The sequence below is a fragment of the Prinia subflava genome, chromosome 13 (assembly GCF_021018805.1).
Source record: "Prinia subflava isolate CZ2003 ecotype Zambia chromosome 13, Cam_Psub_1.2, whole genome shotgun sequence".
Classification (NCBI taxonomy): domain Eukaryota; kingdom Metazoa; phylum Chordata; class Aves; order Passeriformes; family Cisticolidae; genus Prinia; species Prinia subflava.
In genome coordinates, this window is record NC_086259.1 from 14,423,014 (window position 1) to 14,443,994 (window position 20,981).

Genomic DNA, 20,981 nt, shown 5'->3' on the forward strand with positions numbered 1-20,981 from the left:
CACTCTTTAAAGGTTTTTATTTCTGCTTTAAAATCAAAATTAGTCATTCTCTGTAATTACATTATATATAGATTTATAGAGACATTATAGAAAAGAATTTTTTGCTTTTGTTTTTCTGCAAAAATCTGTAAATAAAAATAAAATAAAACAAAACAAACAGAAAAAGGGTGGCAGCTTCTGTCCATCCGTCTGTCCGTCCCTCTATCGCTCCTCCTGCCCCTGCCCTCCACAGCACTTCCCAACAGGCCAGGAAAGGCTCTGGGCTGAGGCCACATCTCACTACACTGCCTACAGCCACAAGCCGGGGAGGGACAGGAGCACGTGGAGCTGGAAAGAAGAAATGCCAGCAGAATATATTAATATCTCATATTTCATTTTATTTAAGTCCTGGGGACTCCAGGTGGCAGAGGGCAGCAGTCCCCATGGCCCTGGCAGCTCCTGGAAAGAAACAGCAAGGTTTCCAAAGTGCAGGTCCTTCTGGGACAGGGCACATGCCCTCGAGCAAGAGGAAGGCAAGAGGAGGCAGAGAAATCCTGTACCTCTCCTGCCACCCCAGTCCTGGCAGCTGTAGCGGACAAGGAGGGCAGGAAGGGTGGGCTCCCCGGGTACTTTAAATAGCAATCAGAGGGTGGGATGTGCAGAGAGCCCTGCCCAGCGGTGCGGAGGTGGCACCCGTGGGGCCAGTGGCCGGGGACAGGGAAGCGGTGCTCCGTAAGGCAGTGTGCGGCCGTGGCGAGCTGCCGGCGGGCGGGCTAATACTGTGGTGCGCTGCCGAGAGCGGGAGCTGCCGGGTCCCCAGTCCGTGCAAGCCCGGGTGGCCCAGCAGTGCCTTTGCCCTCAGGGATGGCAGGTGGGTGTGCGTGGGTCTCAGAAAGCTGTACTGGCCATGCTGGCTGGTGCAAAGATCCGTGGGAGGCTATCCAGGGTCTCCTCCAGTCGCCGGTGAGCTGATTTACCGTCTTCCCCTGCAAGTACATGCCACAGTCAGTGATACAAACTGCAGAAGTTCTGCCCCCTGCCCATCCCTGGCCGCCTATCCCAGCCTTTCCCGGAAAACATGCCTAACACCTGGTAGAGCTGAGCCTGCGTGCTATGGCCACAGCATAGAAACCTCTCTTCTCTATAGCACACCATGGGCAGGTCCCAGCTGGGATCTGGGTCAAAAAGTCCCCAGAACTCCTGATTCAGAGGTTGCAAATCCTGTTCTCAGCTGCCCACGTGGGGCAGGGATAACCTGTGTTTGGGCTGCAGGATGTTGGCTTGTGGAGAGCCTCACTTGGGGCCAAGGTACCAGAGCTCATGGCTGTGCCAGCTGTGGTGGCTCCAACAACTGTGCAGATCTGCATGCACTGGAATGGGGGTCACAAGGGCTCCCCCAGGACCCCCAGGCACACACAGGGATGCACACATCCATGCTACAGGCTCGCTCTGAGCTCTTTGCCTGCAAATCTGCCTGCAGCAGCCATCCCCAGCAAGAGATGGTGACATGGACAATCTGCTGGGACATAAGACACAAGGCATCTAACATGTGTCAGGGTGCCAGTGGGATGTGCACTATCAACAGTCAAGACACACAGACTCCAAAACGTGACACAGCTGACAGGCTCTAAGACAGAGACAGTCGTGAGCAAAGCGGCCAGAGCAGGGACAAGGGGTACGAGGACAGCTCACGTGTCCCAACCTGTGCAGCAGCTGCCGCGATCTGGAGGCCTAGAAACACACTCAGATGGTTCTCTCAGGGCCATCTAGCAAATAATAAATAACAACCAGGCTTAGTGCTGTGGCTGCAGGATGCCTGGCCCTTGCTGCCAGCTTGCTCTTGCCTGGCAGAGCCTTGGGCATGATGAACCAGAGTGCGTGGAGTAGCTATGGAGCCCCATCTCCCATGGGCACTGCTGGCACCAGGAGATGCCACTTGGGATGCTGTGGGTGGGGAGCAAGCAGAGAAGCAGCAGGACACTCACCGCACAGCATCAGGCTCTGCTTGGCTGCCTCCCGCACAGGCTCTTTGTCGGTTTGGCACAGGTAAACCAGCTGCTCGATGCTCTCCTTGGCCTGCAGGAGAAGGGACAAGGAGATGAGTTTTGCCTGTCAGGGCTGGAGCAGGAACACAGTCAGATGGGGAAGGTAGCACAGGGTGCTGCAGCCCCATGGTGCAGAAAAGCAGCTCATCCTCTTTCTTTTCCTCCTCCTTTTCCTTCTCTCTCTGCCCCTTCCTGCCGCTACAGCACATTTGGGGCATCTCCAGCTCTTCTCTCCCAGGAGCAGGAGGCTGTGCAGGTGTGTCCAGAGTCACCAGCCACATGGGTTTGTCTTCCTCTGGAACATGCAGCCCTGCTGCCTCCTCCCCACATCCCTCACCTTCAAGCAGCCCAGCGCCGCACACCCTGCCACACGTGTCTGCACCTCCTCATCCTCCAGCTGCTCCAGGAAGCACACAAGGGCCTGGGGGAGATGGGGGAGTCAGTGCCACCATCTGTAGCAGAGCAGGGGCAGCACCCCAGGGGCTGTGGCACCAGCCCACGTCATCCCTGGCTTGCCCAGCACGTACCCGTTGGCGGAAGCGGGGGTTTTCCGCCAGGCTGCGGAGCTGGGCTGACACGGCGCTCACCACCTTGCTGTTGCCCTCCACGAGGAGCAGGCTCAGCGCCTTCAGTCCCTCCTTCTTCAGGCGGCCCTCGGGCATGCGCTTCAGGGCGCGCAGCACCACGTCCTGATCGTCTGAGTTGAGGTTCTGTGCCAGCAGTGCTGCAGGAAGCCATCCAAGGTGTGGGGTGTCATATGGCATTGCCCTACACCCCTGCTACCCATCTCTGGGATCTGCTGGGCAGAGGGGGCCCCATGCAAGGTGCCAATGCATGGAATTGCTCCCAAAGACACTGGGGACCTACAGCAAGGATCTGGGAAGGCAGCATGGGACTGGGCTGCACTCTGGATCAGACTGACTTGCCCACCCCAAGGATGGCTGAGCCTCTGGGTGATGCCCCACAATGGTCATGGCACTGCTGCAGGGTGATCAATCACTCTGGTGGTACTCTGGCACCCCATCCCACGATTTAAGGAGGGTGGGAGGACACGCACCTTCCTCTGCCAGCTCCATCATGTAGGTATCAAGAACCAGGGCACCAAGTGACTCAAAGTGGCTCCAGTACTGGAAGATGGTGACCTGCTCGCTCTGGGTGCTGCCAGGCCGCCGGGGCAGCCGCCGATTCAGCACGTCCTCCACCAGTTTCACACATACTGTGGGAAAAAATTGGGATCACAGTCTGCAGCAGCCATGGTCACCCCTCTGTGGAGATCCTGGCACCCATATTCTCCCACTCATGGTCACTGAGCGAGCCTGGCAACTCCCCAAACACCCCTGGGCACTCACTCACCAGCATCAGCCAAACCAGCGTGCTGCTCGCTGATGGGAGCTGCATACTGGGCACTGAGCACCTGCAGGAACCGCTCCACAGGGCAGGTGTAGACGTTGGGCACTTCCACACAGAGGTCCCAAAGAGGCAGCACACCCTCCTTCCGCGTTGAGAACTGCACCACTGTGGGGACAGGCACTGTCAGACCTCCCCAAGGCCATGGCAGCAGGCCAATGACTCCTGCCCTCTGTCTGGGCATGGTCCCTCACTGCCCAGCAATGCCCACGAGGGGACACAGGCTTCACACAGCCTCCAGGATGGCACAGAGTGTCCCCTCAGCTGTGTTTCTTTACCATCAGCGGCCGAGCTGGCTGCTCCTGCACGCTCCTCTGTCAGCTGGCACACGATCTCCAGCACCTGCGACTCCCGCAGCAGCCTGTCCAGGGCATACATCTCCTGGCACCGCAGGGGACCGAAGGTGCCCAGTTTCTGAAAGGCACAGCCAAACCAGGGACTTCAGGGATGGAGCCCACTGCCCACATCACAGCCTCCAGACTGCAGCAAGACCCCCTTCAAGGAGATACATACAGCCCACCCCAGGGTGTCCCCTGCTGCCACATCCCTCCCTGGTCCTCACCAGCAGCAGGCGGTTGCAGTTGTTGAGGTGAAGCACCAGAGCCTTATCCAGGAACTCATTGCCGGTGCTCATGGGGTCAGTGCTGGCCTCAGAACCACTGCACATTCCAGTGTCATCTGCTCCCATCTCACCAGCACTGGGGGCCCTGGTGTTGCGCAGGGGTCTGCCAGCTCTCCTGCAAGCCAGGGAGAGATCAAGGCAGTGGATCAGCACAGAACGCCTGGACCTGGCCCTTCCCCACGCACAGGGCAGAGGACAAGTCCCAGGGGCACAGGGGCTGCCCCAGCCCACCCCTAATGGAGAGCTGCAGGGTGACATTGTGCCACCAGGATGACCAGGTACTGCTGGTTGTTGACCTGGACTTTCCCTAAGCTGTGATGAACAGGTCTAAGCATGCTTGGGCACCCTTGAATTTCCCACATTCCAACTACCCCAAGGCCATCTCCTGCCCTGTGCCCCATGTCACGAGCCCCACTGTGCACCTCTCATCTTGGAGAGGCTCTTCCTCAGAGCCCTCTGAGTCCTCCATGTCAGAGGTGTTGAGGAAGCTGAAGCTCTCCAGTGCATGCTCCACTGTCAGGCTGATGCTGGAGGCCCGGCTGAGGAAGACGCCTTGCTTCTGCTGTGGAGGAAAGCATGGTGGAATTGAATCCTGGCTCACCAGCCAAGACAGCCCTGCCACCTGCATTACCAGGCTATGCCATCATGGATGGCCCCATCCCCATCACCCCTGGGCACTGCCAGCAGGGTTGGTCTTGTCTCCATTGTCTCTGAACACTGCCACGAGGGCCTGAGGGAGAGGCTCTGTCCCCATCAACCCCAGGCAGTGCCAGCCAGGATGACCCTGTCACCCTCACCCCATGACACTGCTGGGAGCCCCTTACCAGCAGCATCTCCTCCAGACGTTTGAGCTCCCGTTCGAGGGGCTGCAGCTCCGGGAACTGTCCCCGATAGTCATCCAGAGCTGAGCCCAGGAGGCCAATTGCCTCCTCCAGACCTGAATCCACCATCTTCCCCCGTGGAACCTCAGGGATGCTGGTGGAGGGTGGTGGGGTTGAGATGGGCCTCTTTTCTGCAGAGGCTTGTGCCAGTGCTGTGGGGATCCCGGTGCCATAGTCACTCTGTGCTGGCGCCTGGCTCTGCACTGGCTCTGCACTGCCAGCCTCCTCCTCGCAGGAGGTGGCCCATGCCACAGAGGCGCGGGGCTTGGCCTCAGTGGCCCTGTCCTGCCCTGCCACAGCAGCTGCCACCACAGCACCAGGGAGAGAGTGTGTGTGTTCCTCGCTCATCCCTGAGTTGTCCGTGCTGGGCGCAGGCTCCCAAGGGCTCTCCGCAGTCTTGACCTCCATCGTGGCATCCACACTGGCCTCGCTGATGTGGCTCAGAGTCCGGGAGTAGGGCACGTGCCCATTGGCCACTGTCTCCTTCTTACGGCTACTTGGCTCCTCCGGCTGGCTCCCAGCAGAGGGGACACTGCTGCCACTGGCCCCAAGCACAGCGTCAGCCTCCTCTGGTTGCTGGGAGAAGGAGATCTCGATGGCGGGGGCGGAGGCCTGCACCTCAGGCTGCACGATGGGCTTGTGTGTGGTATGGCGGGCGCTGCTGGACAGCTGGGGGCTGGAGGAGTCATCCGAGGACTCGGAGGAGATGGACCAGGCTGTGCCGTTCTCCAGCTCCTCTTGGCGTCGCAGCATGTTCTGGAGAGGGGGAGAATGGTGTCAGCTGAGACTCTGCTCCTGCAGCCCCATCTCCTCCAGCTGTCTGCATGTCAAGTGGGAGCAGGATCGATCTGAGCTGGAGGGCACTGAGGCTTCCATGGCTCTGCTGACACAGCAGGATGGTCAGCAAACACCTGGCAGATTCCAGCTCTGGATCCCACCCAATGCCAGCAGGTAATCCAGCTCCCCATGAGCAGCCCCGTATGTTCTGGAGCCTTGGGATGCCAGCAGTCCCCTAGCACAATGGGATGCAACACATGGAGCCAAGGATACCAACCACCATGGCTGCAAGGACAGCAACAGCTCCAGCACCAGGCACCACACCAATTTTGTGGTTCACCATCACTGAACTGATTCCACGCCAATTCCACATTAGTCACACCAGCACCATGACAGCATCACACCAGTGCCACACCAGCACTGTCACACCAGCCCCATCTCACCAGCGCCATCACCAGTACCACACCAACGCCACCAGCACAGGGACACAGAGAAGCTGTCTACTCACTAGTGCCCAGCTCTTGCATGGGGGTGAACCCAGGCTCCCCTAGCTTGGGGACTAGCTCTGCAGGACTAGCCAGACCCAGCCTGGCAGCATCAGGCTGGGATAGTGAGTAGGAGACACGGAGCGGCTACAGCTACTGCGGGATGGCCACAGCGCTGGGCTAAGCTACTGGCCTGCTCCAGCCCTGCACTTACGCGGCCCTGCTGTGGCCATCTCCCAAGCTCGGCCGAGGAGACATCGCCGCAGGAGCAGCTCTGAGACAGCTTCTCGAAGAGTGTCTCCCGAAAGATGTCCAGCAAGGACCAACCACGCTTGTCAGCCGCCCGCTCCGGGCTCTTGGGCAGAGAGAAGATGAGCTGTGAACGTGGGAGGGAGGAGCAGGTGCCGGTACTGGGGAGTCCTGGTGGGATGGCTGGAGAGGAAGGAGCTGCCTACCCATCCCTGAGCTGTGCCACCCTCTGAGACGTTGCCTAGGCACATCCCTGTGTAGGCCCCTCCACTGGCCATGTCTCCTGAGCAGCCCTGCCTGGTGCACACTTACATAGAATGCCTGTTCCCGCAAGGACGGCGTGTCAGGCGGACTCTGGTTGTAGGTGGAGAACCTCTTGTTCACCGTGGAAGCCTTGTTGACAGTGCTGGCTGCCGAGGGCTGGTCGTCCTTGTCGAAGGGGCTGGGGAGGACAGCAGGGAGGTGAGGGGTTTGTACTAGCCCAGGGGGTCTCAAGACACCAGGACTCCCTCCAGACCAGCTCTGGTTTTCTATAATTACAGCCCCGTTTGGGGATGGGAGACAACCTGAGGTGGGTCATCTCTTGCTGGGCATCCCCTGCACTGCCATTTGCCACTAGCAATGCCTGCTGAGGTACTCACTTCCAGGTCACCTCCAGGCTGAGTTTGAGGGTGCCCAGGTCGTTGATATCCACAGCCACTACCTGGGGCAGAGCCGCGAAGAGGTCCTTGGTCTCACAGGACACATTGCCCACCACAACGTGGTTGGCCAGGCTCTTTAGCTCTGTCACCTGAGGGAGAGAAAGTAGAGGAGGAAATAAAACCATGGGCCAGTGAGGGTGATGTTTAGGTGAGGTGCTGGAAGGAAGCCCTGGAAAGTGGTGGAATCACCATCCCTGAAAATGTTCAAAAAGTGTGTGGATGTGGCACTCGGGGACACAGTTTAATGGTGAGATTGGCAGTTCTGGGTTAACAGTTGGACTTGATGATCAGAGAGGTCTTTTCCAGCCAAAATGACTCTATGTTGCAGGGGGATAGCTGGCCCACCCCAGCCCTGTCCTTTTATGCACTGTACCTTGATGGAGAGGAACTCAGTGACGAGAGGCAAGAAAACCATTTCCTCGCTGTCCCACACCTGCTTGCTGTTCACCTCGATGCGCCCTCGCAGCTTCCACCGCTGCCGTCCGTACTTCATGAAGATCTGGGGATGCAGAGGTATGGGTATGGGGCAGACACGACACGACCCAGGGTGAAGGGTGCTCTCTGTATGTCCCTAGGGATGGCCATGGACCCATGCCACCCACCACCACCCTGCAACATGCCCTCCATGCCAGCACCCACCTACACCCCTGAGACACCCCAAGGACAACAGGGAAGAGGAAGAGCAGAACCCAACCCGTATGGTCCCACCAACCTCATACTGGTCACCAGCACAAAGCCGGGCAAAGCCTGCCAGTCCTGCAAGAGAAGGCAGAGGGGCGTCAGCAGGCAGCAGGCAGGCAGGCAGGCAGCAGGATAGGGATGGAGCAGGACATGGTACCTTTCATCCGGATGTGGAACTCGCCCAGCTGGCTCTCCAGCTCATTCTCCAAGAGACACATGTTCTGGGAACAGACAGATGGATGGACAGGACCCATAAGCAGCCACCCATGGACTCAGCACCCTGCCAGCCCACCCCAGCCAGTTGCCTCACCTCTGTGTACTCCTTGTAGCCCTTGCTGGCCTCGGCCAGGCTCTCACGTGCCTCCCGGCTGCCCGGCGAGCCTGTGCTGTAAGCCTTGACCATGTTGTGGGCTCCATCACGGAGCCGCCGCTGGATGCAGTAAGCCTCATACAGCTCATCTATCTGCAAGGACAGGCCCGAGCTGCAGTGAGGCGCAGGGCTGGGGACAGCATGGCCACCCCAGCACTGACCCAGCTCTCACCTTGCTGGCATGAAACTCCAGGCGACGCAGGAACCGCTCGATTGACTTCACTTGCTGGAAAAGTAGAGGAGATGGTGTCAGCAGCAGTGCAGCCCCTCCATGGAGGAGCCACAGGTCAGGATGTGGCCTCTGCGTCCTCTGCACTGAGGCTGGGGCAGGTCCTGCCTGGGAGCTGCAGGGTGGCAGCCAGTGGGAAGCACCCATGTGCTGCAGCCTCCTCCAGACTCCCACACACCCGAAGGTCCTCCAGGAGCCAAGCCAGGCTCCAGGATGGTTTTTTTCCCAGACTGTGAGCTAACCCATGCCCTGCACTCACTAACAACAGCTTCTGTTTGCCTGAAAGGGGTTACAAGATCATCTCTGCTTCATTCCCTGCCCACCTGGGCCACCCTGCCTGCAGAGCCCCAGACCCTCTCCTTCCAAAGGGGACAAGGCAGCAGGGCAGTGCTAGCAGGACGGGACTGGCAGTAGCACACCCCAGGTACAAGCAAGGGGAATACAAGGGGGAGTGAGACACTGATCCCGCTTACCTTATCCAGATCGTAGAGAAAGCCCTGGAGGAAAGATGAGAGGGATAAGACATAGCACAAAGCCAGCTCTGCCCACCCAAAGAAGACCCAGCACGTGGCACCCACCACCCATAGCACGGCAGTGGGACACGCAGCACCCAGCCAGGGCTGGAGAGCACATGACAGAGGGATGGGAGCCCTAACACCACAGCCTGGGCTGGCCCCTACAACGCCACAGAAACAGGCTGTGCCCCAGGCACAGATGGACCATGAGTTGTTCCAGCTGTGCCCACAACCCCGGCTGTCTACCCAAACACCATTCCCCATAAGGCACTTCCCAAGCAGCACTCACCAGGCGCGAATTCCTCTTGGACTCACGGATCTGTGTGCTGAGCTTCTCCAGTTCCAGCTGGTGCACCTCCAGGTAGGCTCTGGGGGCAACCACATCATAGGGGTCAGGTTGGGATGCTGTCCAGAGCTTCTGCTCCCCACAGCCCACACCAACCCAGCACACATGGCAACACATCCACACTCCCTGTTCCAGCACACAGGTGTGGGATCCATCCCTCTACATGGGACGTGGTGGGATGTCGCATCCCACACAATCTGGGACCCCAAGGCAATGTGCCCAAGAGACCTGGCATGTCCCTGTCTGGTGAAAGCAGAGAACTGCCAACCCCAAGCCATGTCACAAACTGTCCCCATGCCCCTTAGGAGCTCCCTGCCTCCACCCACCCAGCACTTACGTCAGGCCCTTCTTGAGAGCTTCGTACACCTCGTCCAGGCGGTTGGGCTGAGGCACCTTGGGTGGTGGGGACTTGTGGGACATTGAGAACATCCTACTGACCCTGGAGCCAGTCTTGCGGGAGACAGTAGGGGTGAAAGGGGAGAGATTCCTGGAGAGAGAGGCTGGGATCAGCACACAGTGCCAGTGTCCTTCTGGGTGCCCCAGCCAGCCACACTCCCTGTCTCAAGACAAGGGTGATCTCTAGCACGGAGACCAGCTTCACTGGGACCTGCCTGCCCCTCCCTGGACTCCCTGGCAGCCATTCTAAGCGTCCAGCAGGGCTGGAAGACACAGAACCATGAGGCTGGGCAGTGCTGCCTGCACCACATGCCTGCAACCCCCTGGCAATGCATTTGGCTGCCCCAAAGTCAGGGGAAGGACAAGGAGAAACCACAAAACAAGATGGAGAAGACTAGGAAGGCAACACCATCCCAGTGCGGTTGAAGCGTTTGGCCTCGGTGTAGCCTCTGCGGATGTGGGGGATCCCTGGTGCCAGCTGGGGGGAGACAAGGCAAAGGAAGATGGCACCAGCATTCCCGGAGGGTACATGGGGACATCTCCAGCCCTGGCTGCCCTCTAAAAGGGCCATGCTTGGCTCCATCCCAGCACCCAGGTTGCCAAGGGCATAGCGGTGCTCCCTCTGGGAGGATGAAATATGCCACCTTGTGCTTCCAGAGTCAGGCAAGGATCCCAATCCAGCACAGAAGCATCATGGGGACCAGCAGCCCTGTCACCTCATCACCCAGCACAGTGACATGGGGCAGGGACACGCTCACTGATGCTATGCCTCTCCAGATGTCACCAAACCTGCTGGATGGAGCTGCCTCCCCCAGGGATGCCGACCCAGCGCTGGGACCCGAACACCACCCTTCCTGCCTTGTGCAATGGAGTCACTCCCCAGCCCAGCGAGCAACGCCTCACTCAGACTGGCTCTTCCCTTCCTCCTTCCAAAGCATCGTCGCACCACCAGTGCCCAGGAGACACCACGGGCTCCTCATTTCCCAGCCTCAGGCTGTACCTCCCATCCTGTGCTGCTCTTCACAGAAGTGACCAAAAGACTTCCCCGAATCATCAGTGGGGAAATGAATGTCTTGGCCTCCTCCCAAGCTATGGGTAAACACCTAATTTCCACCATTCCTTCTCCTTCCCATCCTCCATGGTCCCTGGAGGCATCTCCCACAAACATCTCCCCAGCAACCAGGCTGCAGGCATCCTCCCTCTTCTCTGTGTCTAAGGCCCCCCCTCTGGTACCCAAAAATCCAGTAAGGTGCTGGTGACCTGGAAAGTGTCACTTAGCCCAGAGGCTGGACAGGACTTGGGGACAAAGTTGAGCAGGGCAGGAGGTCAGAGCACAGGGAGGCTCTGCCTGCTACCCAAGAACTACCTGCAAGAAGGTAGTCAGGAGCTAGGGATGGTGCAGAGAGGGTTGGTGGGGTAGTGCAGCATGTGAGGATGCTCAGCAGAGATGAGGAGGAAGAGTATGAAGGGACTATAACATCACCAGTGGATGGAGAGGATGGAGCAGGGAACAGCTGCTCCTCACACTGCAGCTGGTGGGCAGCTGGTAAAACCTTTCAAACGATAGGTTTGAGGTGACCCTGAGGAAACCCTGATTCACACCAGCAATCAACCCTGAAACTGGCTGCTGCAGGATGTCAAGGCCATCAAGACACTTCAAAGCCACCCCAGCTCTACCGCACCCATTAAACATTAGGAGATGGTCACAGGGAAGTCTTAAGAGCTGGTTGAAGAATGAGGTGAGCTACACCTGCCCCCTCTGTGCTCTCATGGCAGCAACCACAGGGCTGCAGGGTCCTCACCCCACCTGGGGCATGACATGGCAAAAGGTTGGGATGATGGGCTCCTACATCCCTCTGTGTTTCCTGCAGCCCCCTGTGCAACAGCCCCTGGCTACCAAAAAGATCCCTGAGGGAGATGCTGAGACAGCTGGATAGGCAGGAGCCTCAGGATGCACCACACAGCCCAAGCCTGCCCCATTCCTCGTGGCAGGCAGCACGAGCACCCATCTCCTACCTGAAGGGCCGGTCGGCCGATGAGTTCACTCCGGCGAAGGACTGGCTCCTATTGATCTTGGTGACGAGGACTCGGCGCTGCGGGCGCACAGACAGGGACATCGTTGAGTGTGACCTGGAGGGCCGCCCTGGGGACAATGAGACATCGGGGTCACCAGCAGCAGGGTGAGGACACACATGGAGGCAGGATTAACCCACATGGACCATGGGTTGGGAGACTTCCCAGTCTCTCAGTCCAAGAACACTCCTGGTGTCTCTGGCACCGGGACACAGACCCCATGCTGTCCCCAGAGATACTGTCCTTGGTGAATTGAGACTCTGGCACTGTGATCTCTTAGTGGGCACACCCAGACAGACAGGTCCCAGGCTGGTCCTACGGGAGTCACAGAAAGGGGCTGATGCCTGGTGCCTACCACGGCCTTTCCCAGACATGTCCATGGCAAACTCTACATGGTGCCCAAGCCCAGACACCTCCTCCTGAACCCCACCTTGTTCCATGGCTGTTGTCATCCGTGCCACCCTGCTGCAGGGGCAGGAAAGGCACAGGGCTGGACCCGGCTGCCCAGCCCTTCACTGTCTCCTCACTTGCTTCCGCTCACTCCAGCAACCAGGGGGGAAACCCAAGGACAACAAAGCACTTTGGAAAGTTCCCAGCTTTGCCAGGAGCTCTGTGTGGGGGGAGAAAAGGCCAAGCCATTCCTTGCCAGACCCTGGAAAGTCTGTGCAGGCCACACGTGTCCAGCCCCAAGGCTGCTGCAGCCCGTCCTCTGCTCCTGGCAGTGACAGTGTCAGAAGCCTTGAAACCGCTGCCCTGACCTGCCTGCCCCCACCACAGCTGGTGCAGTTGATGCCAGCTGAGGATGAAGCAGATTTCTGAGTCTCAGGGCCTGGACCTGGCTGCTATTCTGTGTCACAGGAACCATCCCTGTAGCCCTTGCCAGGGCCGGGGCTTGGGGAGAGCAGCCCAAAGGACAAGGCAAGAGCAGAGGAGAACAGGGCTCCTGGCCCTGCCACCCCCAGCAGTGCCACCTGAGCAGCCATGGAGGAGCAGGATGCAGGATGCTCCACTTCATTCTGGTCACCACTGATGGCAGATCAATCCTGCTGTCCCAGCCAGCCCTGAGCAGAGCTGCGGCAGCTGCTGGGCATGAGCTCACACGGTGCCCGGCAGTCACACTACCCCCCCAGGGACAGCCAGGCAGGACCCTAGGGATGCACAGTTTCTCTGGCTGACAGACTGAGCCAGTCACATCCCTCCATCCTAAGGAGCTCACTTTGCCTTTCCTCCTGTCTCCAGCATGGCTGACAGTGAACAGCACAGGGACGCAGGCACTGCTGGCGCTTCCACCACCATTCCTACTCCTTCCCCATTCCCAGGACCCATCTGGGCCTGGTCCCACATGGCTCACACCCACTCAGCCATCAGTGGGCACCCCCTCTGCACTGTGCCCCTCGCCACCCCGCACGCCAGGCTGGGGCCAGGGATTTGCCGCACCCAGGATGTGCCGGAGCCATTTGCAGTCAAAGCTAACCACCATCACCACTCACCTCTATCCCAGTGGAGCCAGGAGGCAGCAGGTCCATCTGGTTCCCCCTTGGGACTCGTGTCCCAGCCCACACCACACAGAGCTACTTGGCGGGTCCCACGGACACAGCGTTATCTGGGTGCCAGTCCCTCCATTTTCCAGGACAACACTGTCCCAATTAAGCTCATTATGAAGAGCTGTAATCCCTGGCAGCCGGCTGACCTGCAGGCCTGGGCAGATTACCCTCTGCAGGGCTCTTTAATCTGCTCCCCACTGAGCGAGGAGGCCCTGTGGCACCCGTGCTTACTCCCCAGCTGGGTGCTAAAGTGGCTCAGCCATAGGGAGAGCACTCACCACCCACAGGACAAAGCTGTCATGTGTGGGGCAGGTCTCGGTTCAGGATGAGGACAGTCCTGCCAACCCATCCTTCTCCAGCCCACATTGCCATTTTGGAACACTGAGGGACCTCTAAGGAGGCTTTCCCAGGCAGGAGCCTGCACTGGGGAAGGATGCTGAGGCTGTCAGAGGAGAGAAGGATGCTGAGAGCATCAAGGGAAGGAGGATGCTGGATGGGGGAGAAGGATGCTGGGTGTGCTGGAGGGGACTGATGCCCCAGCACAACTCCCTAGCAGTCAGAGCAATCTGCAGCCCCTTGCCCAGGCACCTCAGAGGCTCCAGAGATACTTGTGCCACGCTGGGTCCTGCTGCAAAGCACTGGAGGCTCTCACTGGTGGTGAGCTCCCTCACAGGGAGCAGTGGCTGCTGACAGGACCACATCCCTGCGCTCCAGCCCTAGACCTGGCTCTCCCCCAAAACTCCACAACGATGCACCATGGCACCCTGCATCCCCATGGCACCCTGCAACCAAGACCCTGTGGCAGGACACCAAGCCCCCTTGGAGGAGGGGGACACCATACCCCTGCTCTGCAGGAGCGATGCTCTGGGAGCCCCAAGGATGCTCCAGCCCAGCACCAGTGGGCAGACAGCTGGGTGCCAAAGGGCAGCGCTGCCTGCATGAGGCAGGGCAGGCAGGATGTGGGGTCTCTGTTCCTGGCACTCTTGGGCTTGGCTCACAGAGGAAAAATCCCCAGCATAGTGCATTCCTGACATTACCGAGATAAGAGGTACCTGGTACCAGCAGCACAGCCAGCCCCCGCGGGGAGCAGAGCCTGGGGCATGCTTGGAAGGGACCACTGGGCATCATATCTCACCCAGGCTGATGAGCCCCGTGCCAGGCTTACCATGAGGCTGGCACCAGCAGAGCACCGGCACACTCATGTCCCTGCTATGGGCTAAAGCCCCAGGCACATCCTTTCTCTCTCCTGAGCAGGAGAGGCCCTGCCCCAAAGGATCAGTCCCAGCAAGCCCCACCGCCCCCTGCCCTTAGTTAGGGCTCAGTGCTAACAAACCTGCCTCCCGATCAAGCTTTCCACCTTATCCGCGCCACAGACTGCCTCCAGATCTTCCAGTGTAGGAAATGCAATCCTGGGAGTCTGTCCCTCTGTCCGTCCTTGGCCAGCACTGCCCGTGGGCAGTGGCCAAAAGGGCAGTGAGCAGCTGAACAGGCAGCACAGCGCGGGGTGCTGGAGCCCACCCCGGGGCTCTCCAGCCCGGCCGCCGGCTCCTCTCTCGGCTCCCGGTGCTCTGGAGATGATTGGGATCCCAAGAATGCTGGTCTGAGCAGCGGAGGGGGCAGTCCGACCGGCTGGGTTGGTCCCAGCTGGTTTCTGTTTCCGACACTCAGACACCAGCCTCAGGTCGCTCCAGCGGGTTTATCAACACTGCCCTGGTCGGAGACGCCCCAAACTGGCTCCCCCTGAGTCCCAGCCCTGCAGCCCTGGGAGATGGGGGTGCTCTGACCAGCACTTCCAGGGATGTCACTCACTGAAGGCCACCAATGCCCAGGGTGGCCAACCCAGCAGACTCCAGCACCCCTCATCTCGAGGAAGACAACCAGCAGCACCTTGGGCCCCCACGAGGTGGGCTGTGTTCTCTGCACTGGTGGCACTGCGGCCATCCTCGGGGCACAGCAGGGCACCAGTGTCCCTCAGTGGGGGAGGCCACGATGGCCACAGGACCATACATCCTCCCCTTGGGTGTCTGGGACAAGTGGGGGGCCCTGCCACGCCCTGCCCCAGCACCTTTGGGTGAAACTTGGGTGCACGGTGGGGATGACCTCGGGAGCCTGTGAACTCAGCCCGCTGGCTTGGCTCCCCCCAGAGCAGCCGCTGCATCCGTGTTTGCACAGCTGTGGCCCCGCTGCCCCAACCCAGGCACGTACCCCGGCCCCCGCCGGCCCCTTCCGGCCCCGGGACGGCCCTTGGCCGGCTCCCAGCGTGGGCTGGAGCAGTTCTTCCCTCCCATCACTCCTCATCCCCCCTCAGCACAGAGGATGGGAGCATCCGGGGACCGAAGCCATGCTGCCTTGGTCACAAGGAGCCTGAGAGCCGCCTCTTCCCTGACCTCTCCACGCTCTGCCTCTCCTCCAGGAAGGCAGAACACCCCCGGCTCCTTCCCGTGCTGGGCGAGGAGAGGCACCGGGGGCTTTTGGGAGTCAGATGAGTCAGTGAATGGCATCCCGGCTCCCGTGACTCACCCGGAGAGAAAGTCCCAGCCATAAGGTCACAGCCCCACAGCCCCCAGCGGAACAGGGAATGACGGTTCGGTTGTTTGGGTACTGGCTGCTCTCAGCAGTTTGGGTTGGGTGGGTGCTGGGTGCTGTCAGCCCCATGGCAGTAGGGACATGGCGCTGATATCAGCGGCCATGGGAGGCTGCTGGCTCCTTGGGCCAAGTGGGAGGGCGGCAGGAAAGGGAAGGAGCTGCGAATGGGAAGAATTGGAGGAAGTGCTTATTTACCCCGTGGAGTATCCCTACGGAAGGGCAGGGCACAGGCAGACACTCACAGCCAGTTCCTTGGGGGGGCTCACAGCCCCCGACCTGGCCACTCACCCCATGGGCTCCCTGTCTCCAGCCAGAAGGAGATGCAAACTCCAACTGTAACGCAGGGAAGTGACCACAACTGGCACAGGGGATTTCCCAGGGGCTGGCAAAGCTCAAGCCCAATGAGTTCTTCAGGATGGCTCCTGGGAACCAGTCCAGGACTACTGTGGGCCTGATTGAGTCCCCCACCACCAAAGGCACAAACCAAGCACCCAGTCAGGATCCCCACAGACACCACTCATCTCTGCACCCTGTGAGACGGGGCTGCATCCTGGCCATGGGCAGCAGACTCTGCTCCTGAGTGGGCTGTGATCCCTCTCAGAAGTGCTGGAATCCTCTAGAAGGATCCTCCTGAGATTGGCATAACCCTGTGGTGGTCCCACATGCCACCTTCCCCCTGACCTCCCCATCTCCAGGGTGATGTGGCATCTCCATCTTTTGGGTACCAGTATCTGCCTCCACATATCCTGCCCAGACAACTTGCTCCAAGTACACAAAAGCAACCCCAAAGCCCTCTGTTCTGCCCAGGTCCCCTGGGGCCACCATGCCAGGGATGCTTTGCATGGAGATGGGCTCTGTTTGTCCCTATCAGACACGGGGGCATGAGCAGGGAAAAGCAGTTTTCCAAGGAAAACTGTGCTGCCATGGCACTGGGGATTGCTGTGGCATAAGGGGGTGCATCACCCCGGAGCAGCTTGTAGCTGTGGCCCCTCTCCTGCCTTGAGACACAGAGCCCAGATCTCAGTGTAGGCAATAGCAAGATCAGGCAGCCAGGGGATCCTATCCTGCACACCCTGTCCTGACACACAGTCACCGCAACCTGAGGGGACAACCGTGTCCCTTTCAGGTGGCGGGTGCATATGTCCTTGGTATCCCTGTCAGGGAGAGCTTTCCTCTCAAGAAAACTCCTCACCCCTCAAAACCCCGCCTAAGCCCAGCCACATCACCCCGGGAGCCTCAAACTGGGGTCCCCAAATTATCGCCGTTTGCTGGGGCGCCCTGGTGCTGCCGGTGCTCAGTACCTTTCGGTTTGCCATTCATGGCGTGCTGCGGCAGCACATCCCCCTCGGGCTGGGCTCAGCGTCCCGGGTGGTTGTTGCTTTCTCATGCCGTCCGTCCGTCTGTCCTCCCGAGTGCGGGGGCCGTGGCCAGAGGGCTCCCCCTGGGCAGCAGTCTCCTCCCCCGCTTCCCCTGCAGCCCGCGGGCTGACATCACTGCCCAGCGCCGCAGCCCCGGCATGACTCAAGGGGACGGAGGATGGGAGGACACGGGAGGATGCCCGACCCCCTTGGAGGGAAGGGGCCCCACCAGCACCGGCCACTCCCGGAGCACAGCACAGTTCGGTCCTTATCCTTACCTCTCCACCTCCCCACCTCCCCCCGAGGGAAACTGAGGCACGGGTGGAACGGAGGGGAACACACTGCAAAGCTCCCCTCCAGCCCCTCTCCGGATGGCTTTCCTTGGAGACCGCCGCTGCCGCCGGCACGCCAGGGAGCTCACACGGCCCTGCCGAACGCACCGCTGGCCCCGAGCCGCACCCGAGGCTGGCGGGGATGCAGAGCCCCTCGCCCCCATCTCTGCTGGATCCACTGCGGGCAGGCACAAAGCCGTGGGCAGCTGACGCTCACACCACTGCCGCTTGCTTCTGCATTGCTTGGGTTTAAATATAAGTATATACAAATATAATAAATATATATATAGCTATATTTATGTATATATAAAACCGTGGCTTTGCTGTAGGCTTCCCACAGCATGCAATCCCGTGGCATGCCTGTGGGCACCCTCCAAGACCCAGGAGCCACTGGGAAAAGGGTTTCCTGGCTCAGAAGTCTCTACTTTGTATACTAAGTATCCGAAGCTTTGGAGGAGCTGGCTTCAGCTAGGACTTCCTCACAGGGCTCTCCAAAGATGCTGGGGTGCAATTCCCATGTGGGAATGTCTGTCCTGCTTTCCATGGGGGTCCAGCTCCCACAGCACAGTGTGGCAGACCCTCCTGCCCTCCATGCCAATCCCAGCAGCCAGCAGCACCTCTCATGCCCGTAACTCCCTGTTTAGTACCCTAAAAATGAGGAGACTCTGTGGCACAGATGTCACCATGCTTCAGTACTGGTCCTGGGAGTACCCAACACTGGCATCCCCCTCCAGGTTGGACAAAGGCTGGAGCAGCCAGCTCTGTCCAGGCTGGGATCAGCTGCCCTCACCACGTCACTGGAGCAGGAAGAAACACCTCCCTCCCAGGCTCCTTTCCTGTTTGCTGCTGATTTTAGAGCAAGGTCAGGAGAGGTTCAGGAGGAAAAGCAGTGGGACAGGATCTTGGTCCTTGCAGATAGGAGGTCTTCTTGCAAAGTTAACCTCTCCCCCAGAGAGTGAGCCTGTTGTGGGATTGCTTCCCCAGCCCAGAGCAGGTCCCCTCCCTGCAGGTCCTGTAGGGGACGAGAAGCACCAGGGGCTCCCACGTATGATGGCATGGCTGCCCCACTATGGGCACCCACATGTGGCTCTGGAGTCAGCCACAGTCAGGCTTGCAGAGCTGGGGTTGCAGTGGTGTCACCAGAGAGTGCTGTGATCCAGGGCACCCTCAGGTCCCAGTGCCCAGGTGGGTGCCCGGGTGGGTGCACAGCATCGGCCACACAGGGAGAGCAGCTGGAGCCGGTGAAGCTGGGCTGGTTCTGAGAAGCATCCAAAGAAAAACCATCCTAGGTGCCCACCAGCCTGCAGCCTCCATCCCAGTGCCACAGGCCATGGGAAGCCAGCAGCCCAGCACACTGCAAAGCCCATCTCCACCCCAGCCTTCCAGAACCTGCATGAAGACCATCTCCTACCTCATCTGGACACGACGCATCCCCCCGGCGCTCCCCACCGATGGGCAGAGTCCCATCCTGGCAGCTGCCGCAGGCAGCGGCCACCACCCGGCTTTTCACCCCGTGCTGCTTCTCCCCAGGGAATGGCATCACTGCCGGCACCGCCCCGGCTCTGACCATCCCTGTGCACAGCCTGCGCCGTGCTGGCAGCCGTGCGGAGCCAGCGCCCGGCACACGGCCAGGCAGCGCGCCCGCAGCGCCGGCCCATGCCAGCTTGTTTGTTCTCATTAAAGGTTAATGAGAAAGCCACGCTGAAGCTGCCCCAGCTGCGGGAGGGGCGTTCCCCGGTGCCACGCAGAGTGAGGGGACTTCCAGGCTTCCCTTGCACAGGGGTGACAGCCAGGCTGTGCTGCTTGCGGGGACTCTGCCTCTGGGTAGCCTGCAGTGCCAGGGGAATCTGTGTGGCAGCTGACACATGGGTGAGGTGCCTGGCATGGCACCATCCCCGGCATCACCCTTGGGGAGACCACCAGGAGCAGGCAGGAGGCAGGGTCAGGCATTCCAAAAGTGGCAGAGGGCAGCGGAGAAGGACACATCACATCAGCCATGCCCTCTGAGCACCTCACAGCACCCTGCATGACACTTGGCGGGGTTTGACAGCTCAGGACACCCTGCCAAGGAAGGGCAGAGGAAGGGCACAAGTCATGCCAGCAGTGCCAGGGTGGTAATTGAGTTAAATGAGTCCCTGTTCCTGGCTTGGCCAAGGATAGGGAGTGGGTGCAAGGAAGAGAACATCTCTATGTGACTCTTCAGCCCAAGGGGCTTCCCTGCATATTCACTACTCTGTCCCAGCTCAGCTTGCCAGGGTGGCTGCCTCAATCCCTACTCTGCAGCAGGGATGTGGGTGTAATGCCCCAGGTGCTCCCTTTTGGGGGTGTCCCTTTATGTCTTCCTGTTACCAGGCCTGGAGAGCCACCCTGTGAATCCCCACCCCAACCACAACAGCTGAACTTGCAAACAAAACACGCTGTGGGCAGCCATTCTTGGACACACATATACAGCCACGGCCAGTTTGTGAACAGGCAGAAACACCCAGCAGGTTATTCACACTTCCCTGCCCTCCATGGGATAGAAGACCAGCTTCCCATACATCCCACATCCTGCCAGCAGAGTCCTAGGGAAATTCCTCAGCTTGTCCCTGATGGCCCAGAGACCATCAGCACTGAGGCTGAGTGCACCCAGATCCTGTCGAAGCCACCAGCCCCAACATAACATTGCCTTGGTGGCACCAGAACCAAAGGCCAAGGTGATGAAGAAGCTATTTCAGGCTGTTTTGGACAAGTGCTCCCCAGCCACAGACATCCTTGAGTGGCTGGGAATGTCACCACAGCTGGAAACCTGACAGGAAAGGGCATAGGCCAGCCTCAGTCAGGTGTCAAAAGTCATGGCTGGCTAAAAAGGTTTGTGGAGGTAGAGTCAGCACCAGCCTGGTGAAGGTCCAAAAAGCTCTTGGCAACAGGGGAGTCCTGGAAGAAGGCAGGAGATGACAATTTTGGCAAGAAGACACACAGTCATGGCTTGAAGGAGAAGCACAGTGACCAAGTGACTTGTCCTGGGCTAGGACAGCTGGTCCTAGAGCTGCAGGTGGTCACCTTCACCACAGTGCTATAGCTGACTTCTCAGACTTTACGTTGTGCTAAAACTGGCAAAGCTAACTCCAAAAAATCCTGGGAGCCCAACAGAGTTTTTTCCACAAGTGGATGCCTTAAGGGCTGGAGAAGGACCAGCCCTTGTGCCAAGCCAGGCTCTACCCCCAGGCAGGCTGGCCCTAACGCTGTGAGCAGCATCCCTTCCTGGAGGGGCCGGGCACAGGGCGGTGGCAGACTCGAGCCCTCCCCCCTCGCTTCCTCACATCGTCCCCACACGGCAGCAGAAATAGAAGTGATATAAATGGCAGCCCTATAAATAACCCCAAAGCACGCGGCGGGGAGCTCGTCCCAGCCCAGCACCAGCCC

The 20,981-nt window shown here is 59.5% G+C and overlaps 1 protein-coding gene across 7 annotated transcripts in view; it reads right to left on the reverse strand.

Moving 5' to 3' along the window:
- The window catches only part of RIPOR1 (RHO family interacting cell polarization regulator 1), a 31,644-nt gene continuing 10,663 nt past the window's right edge, over window positions 1-20,981 (reverse strand). For 2 of the 7 annotated variants that reach the window (XM_063410941.1, XM_063410937.1), the window contains 22 exons: window positions 11,700-11,826; window positions 9,625-9,774; window positions 9,231-9,309; window positions 8,900-8,923; window positions 8,370-8,423; window positions 8,138-8,290; window positions 7,985-8,048; window positions 7,859-7,902; window positions 7,520-7,645; window positions 7,087-7,235; window positions 6,758-6,887; window positions 6,411-6,551; window positions 4,878-5,690; window positions 4,476-4,615; window positions 3,994-4,168; window positions 3,710-3,845; window positions 3,378-3,539; window positions 3,082-3,240; window positions 2,552-2,748; window positions 2,362-2,445; window positions 1,965-2,055; window positions 1-965 (listed from right to left, as the gene is read on the reverse strand). In XM_063410941.1, coding sequence (XP_063267011.1) covers window positions 868-965; window positions 1,965-2,055; window positions 2,362-2,445; window positions 2,552-2,748; window positions 3,082-3,240; window positions 3,378-3,539; window positions 3,710-3,845; window positions 3,994-4,168; window positions 4,476-4,615; window positions 4,878-5,690; window positions 6,411-6,551; window positions 6,758-6,887; window positions 7,087-7,235; window positions 7,520-7,645; window positions 7,859-7,902; window positions 7,985-8,048; window positions 8,138-8,290; window positions 8,370-8,423; window positions 8,900-8,923; window positions 9,231-9,309; window positions 9,625-9,774; window positions 11,700-11,800 — 3,270 coding nt within the window. In that variant the 5' untranslated portion in view covers window positions 11,801-11,826 and the 3' untranslated portion in view covers window positions 1-867. Of the gene's footprint in view, window positions 966-1,681; window positions 1,746-1,964; window positions 2,056-2,361; window positions 2,446-2,551; window positions 2,749-3,081; window positions 3,241-3,377; window positions 3,540-3,709; window positions 3,846-3,993; window positions 4,169-4,475; window positions 4,616-4,877; window positions 5,691-6,410; window positions 6,552-6,757; window positions 6,888-7,086; window positions 7,236-7,519; window positions 7,646-7,858; window positions 7,903-7,984; window positions 8,049-8,137; window positions 8,291-8,369; window positions 8,424-8,899; window positions 8,924-9,230; window positions 9,310-9,624; window positions 9,775-11,699; window positions 11,827-14,633; window positions 14,959-17,187; window positions 17,742-18,987; window positions 19,126-20,981 lie in introns of those variants that run through there. The other 5 variants (XM_063410938.1, XM_063410943.1, XM_063410940.1 and 2 more) reach the window with 5 other exon arrangements.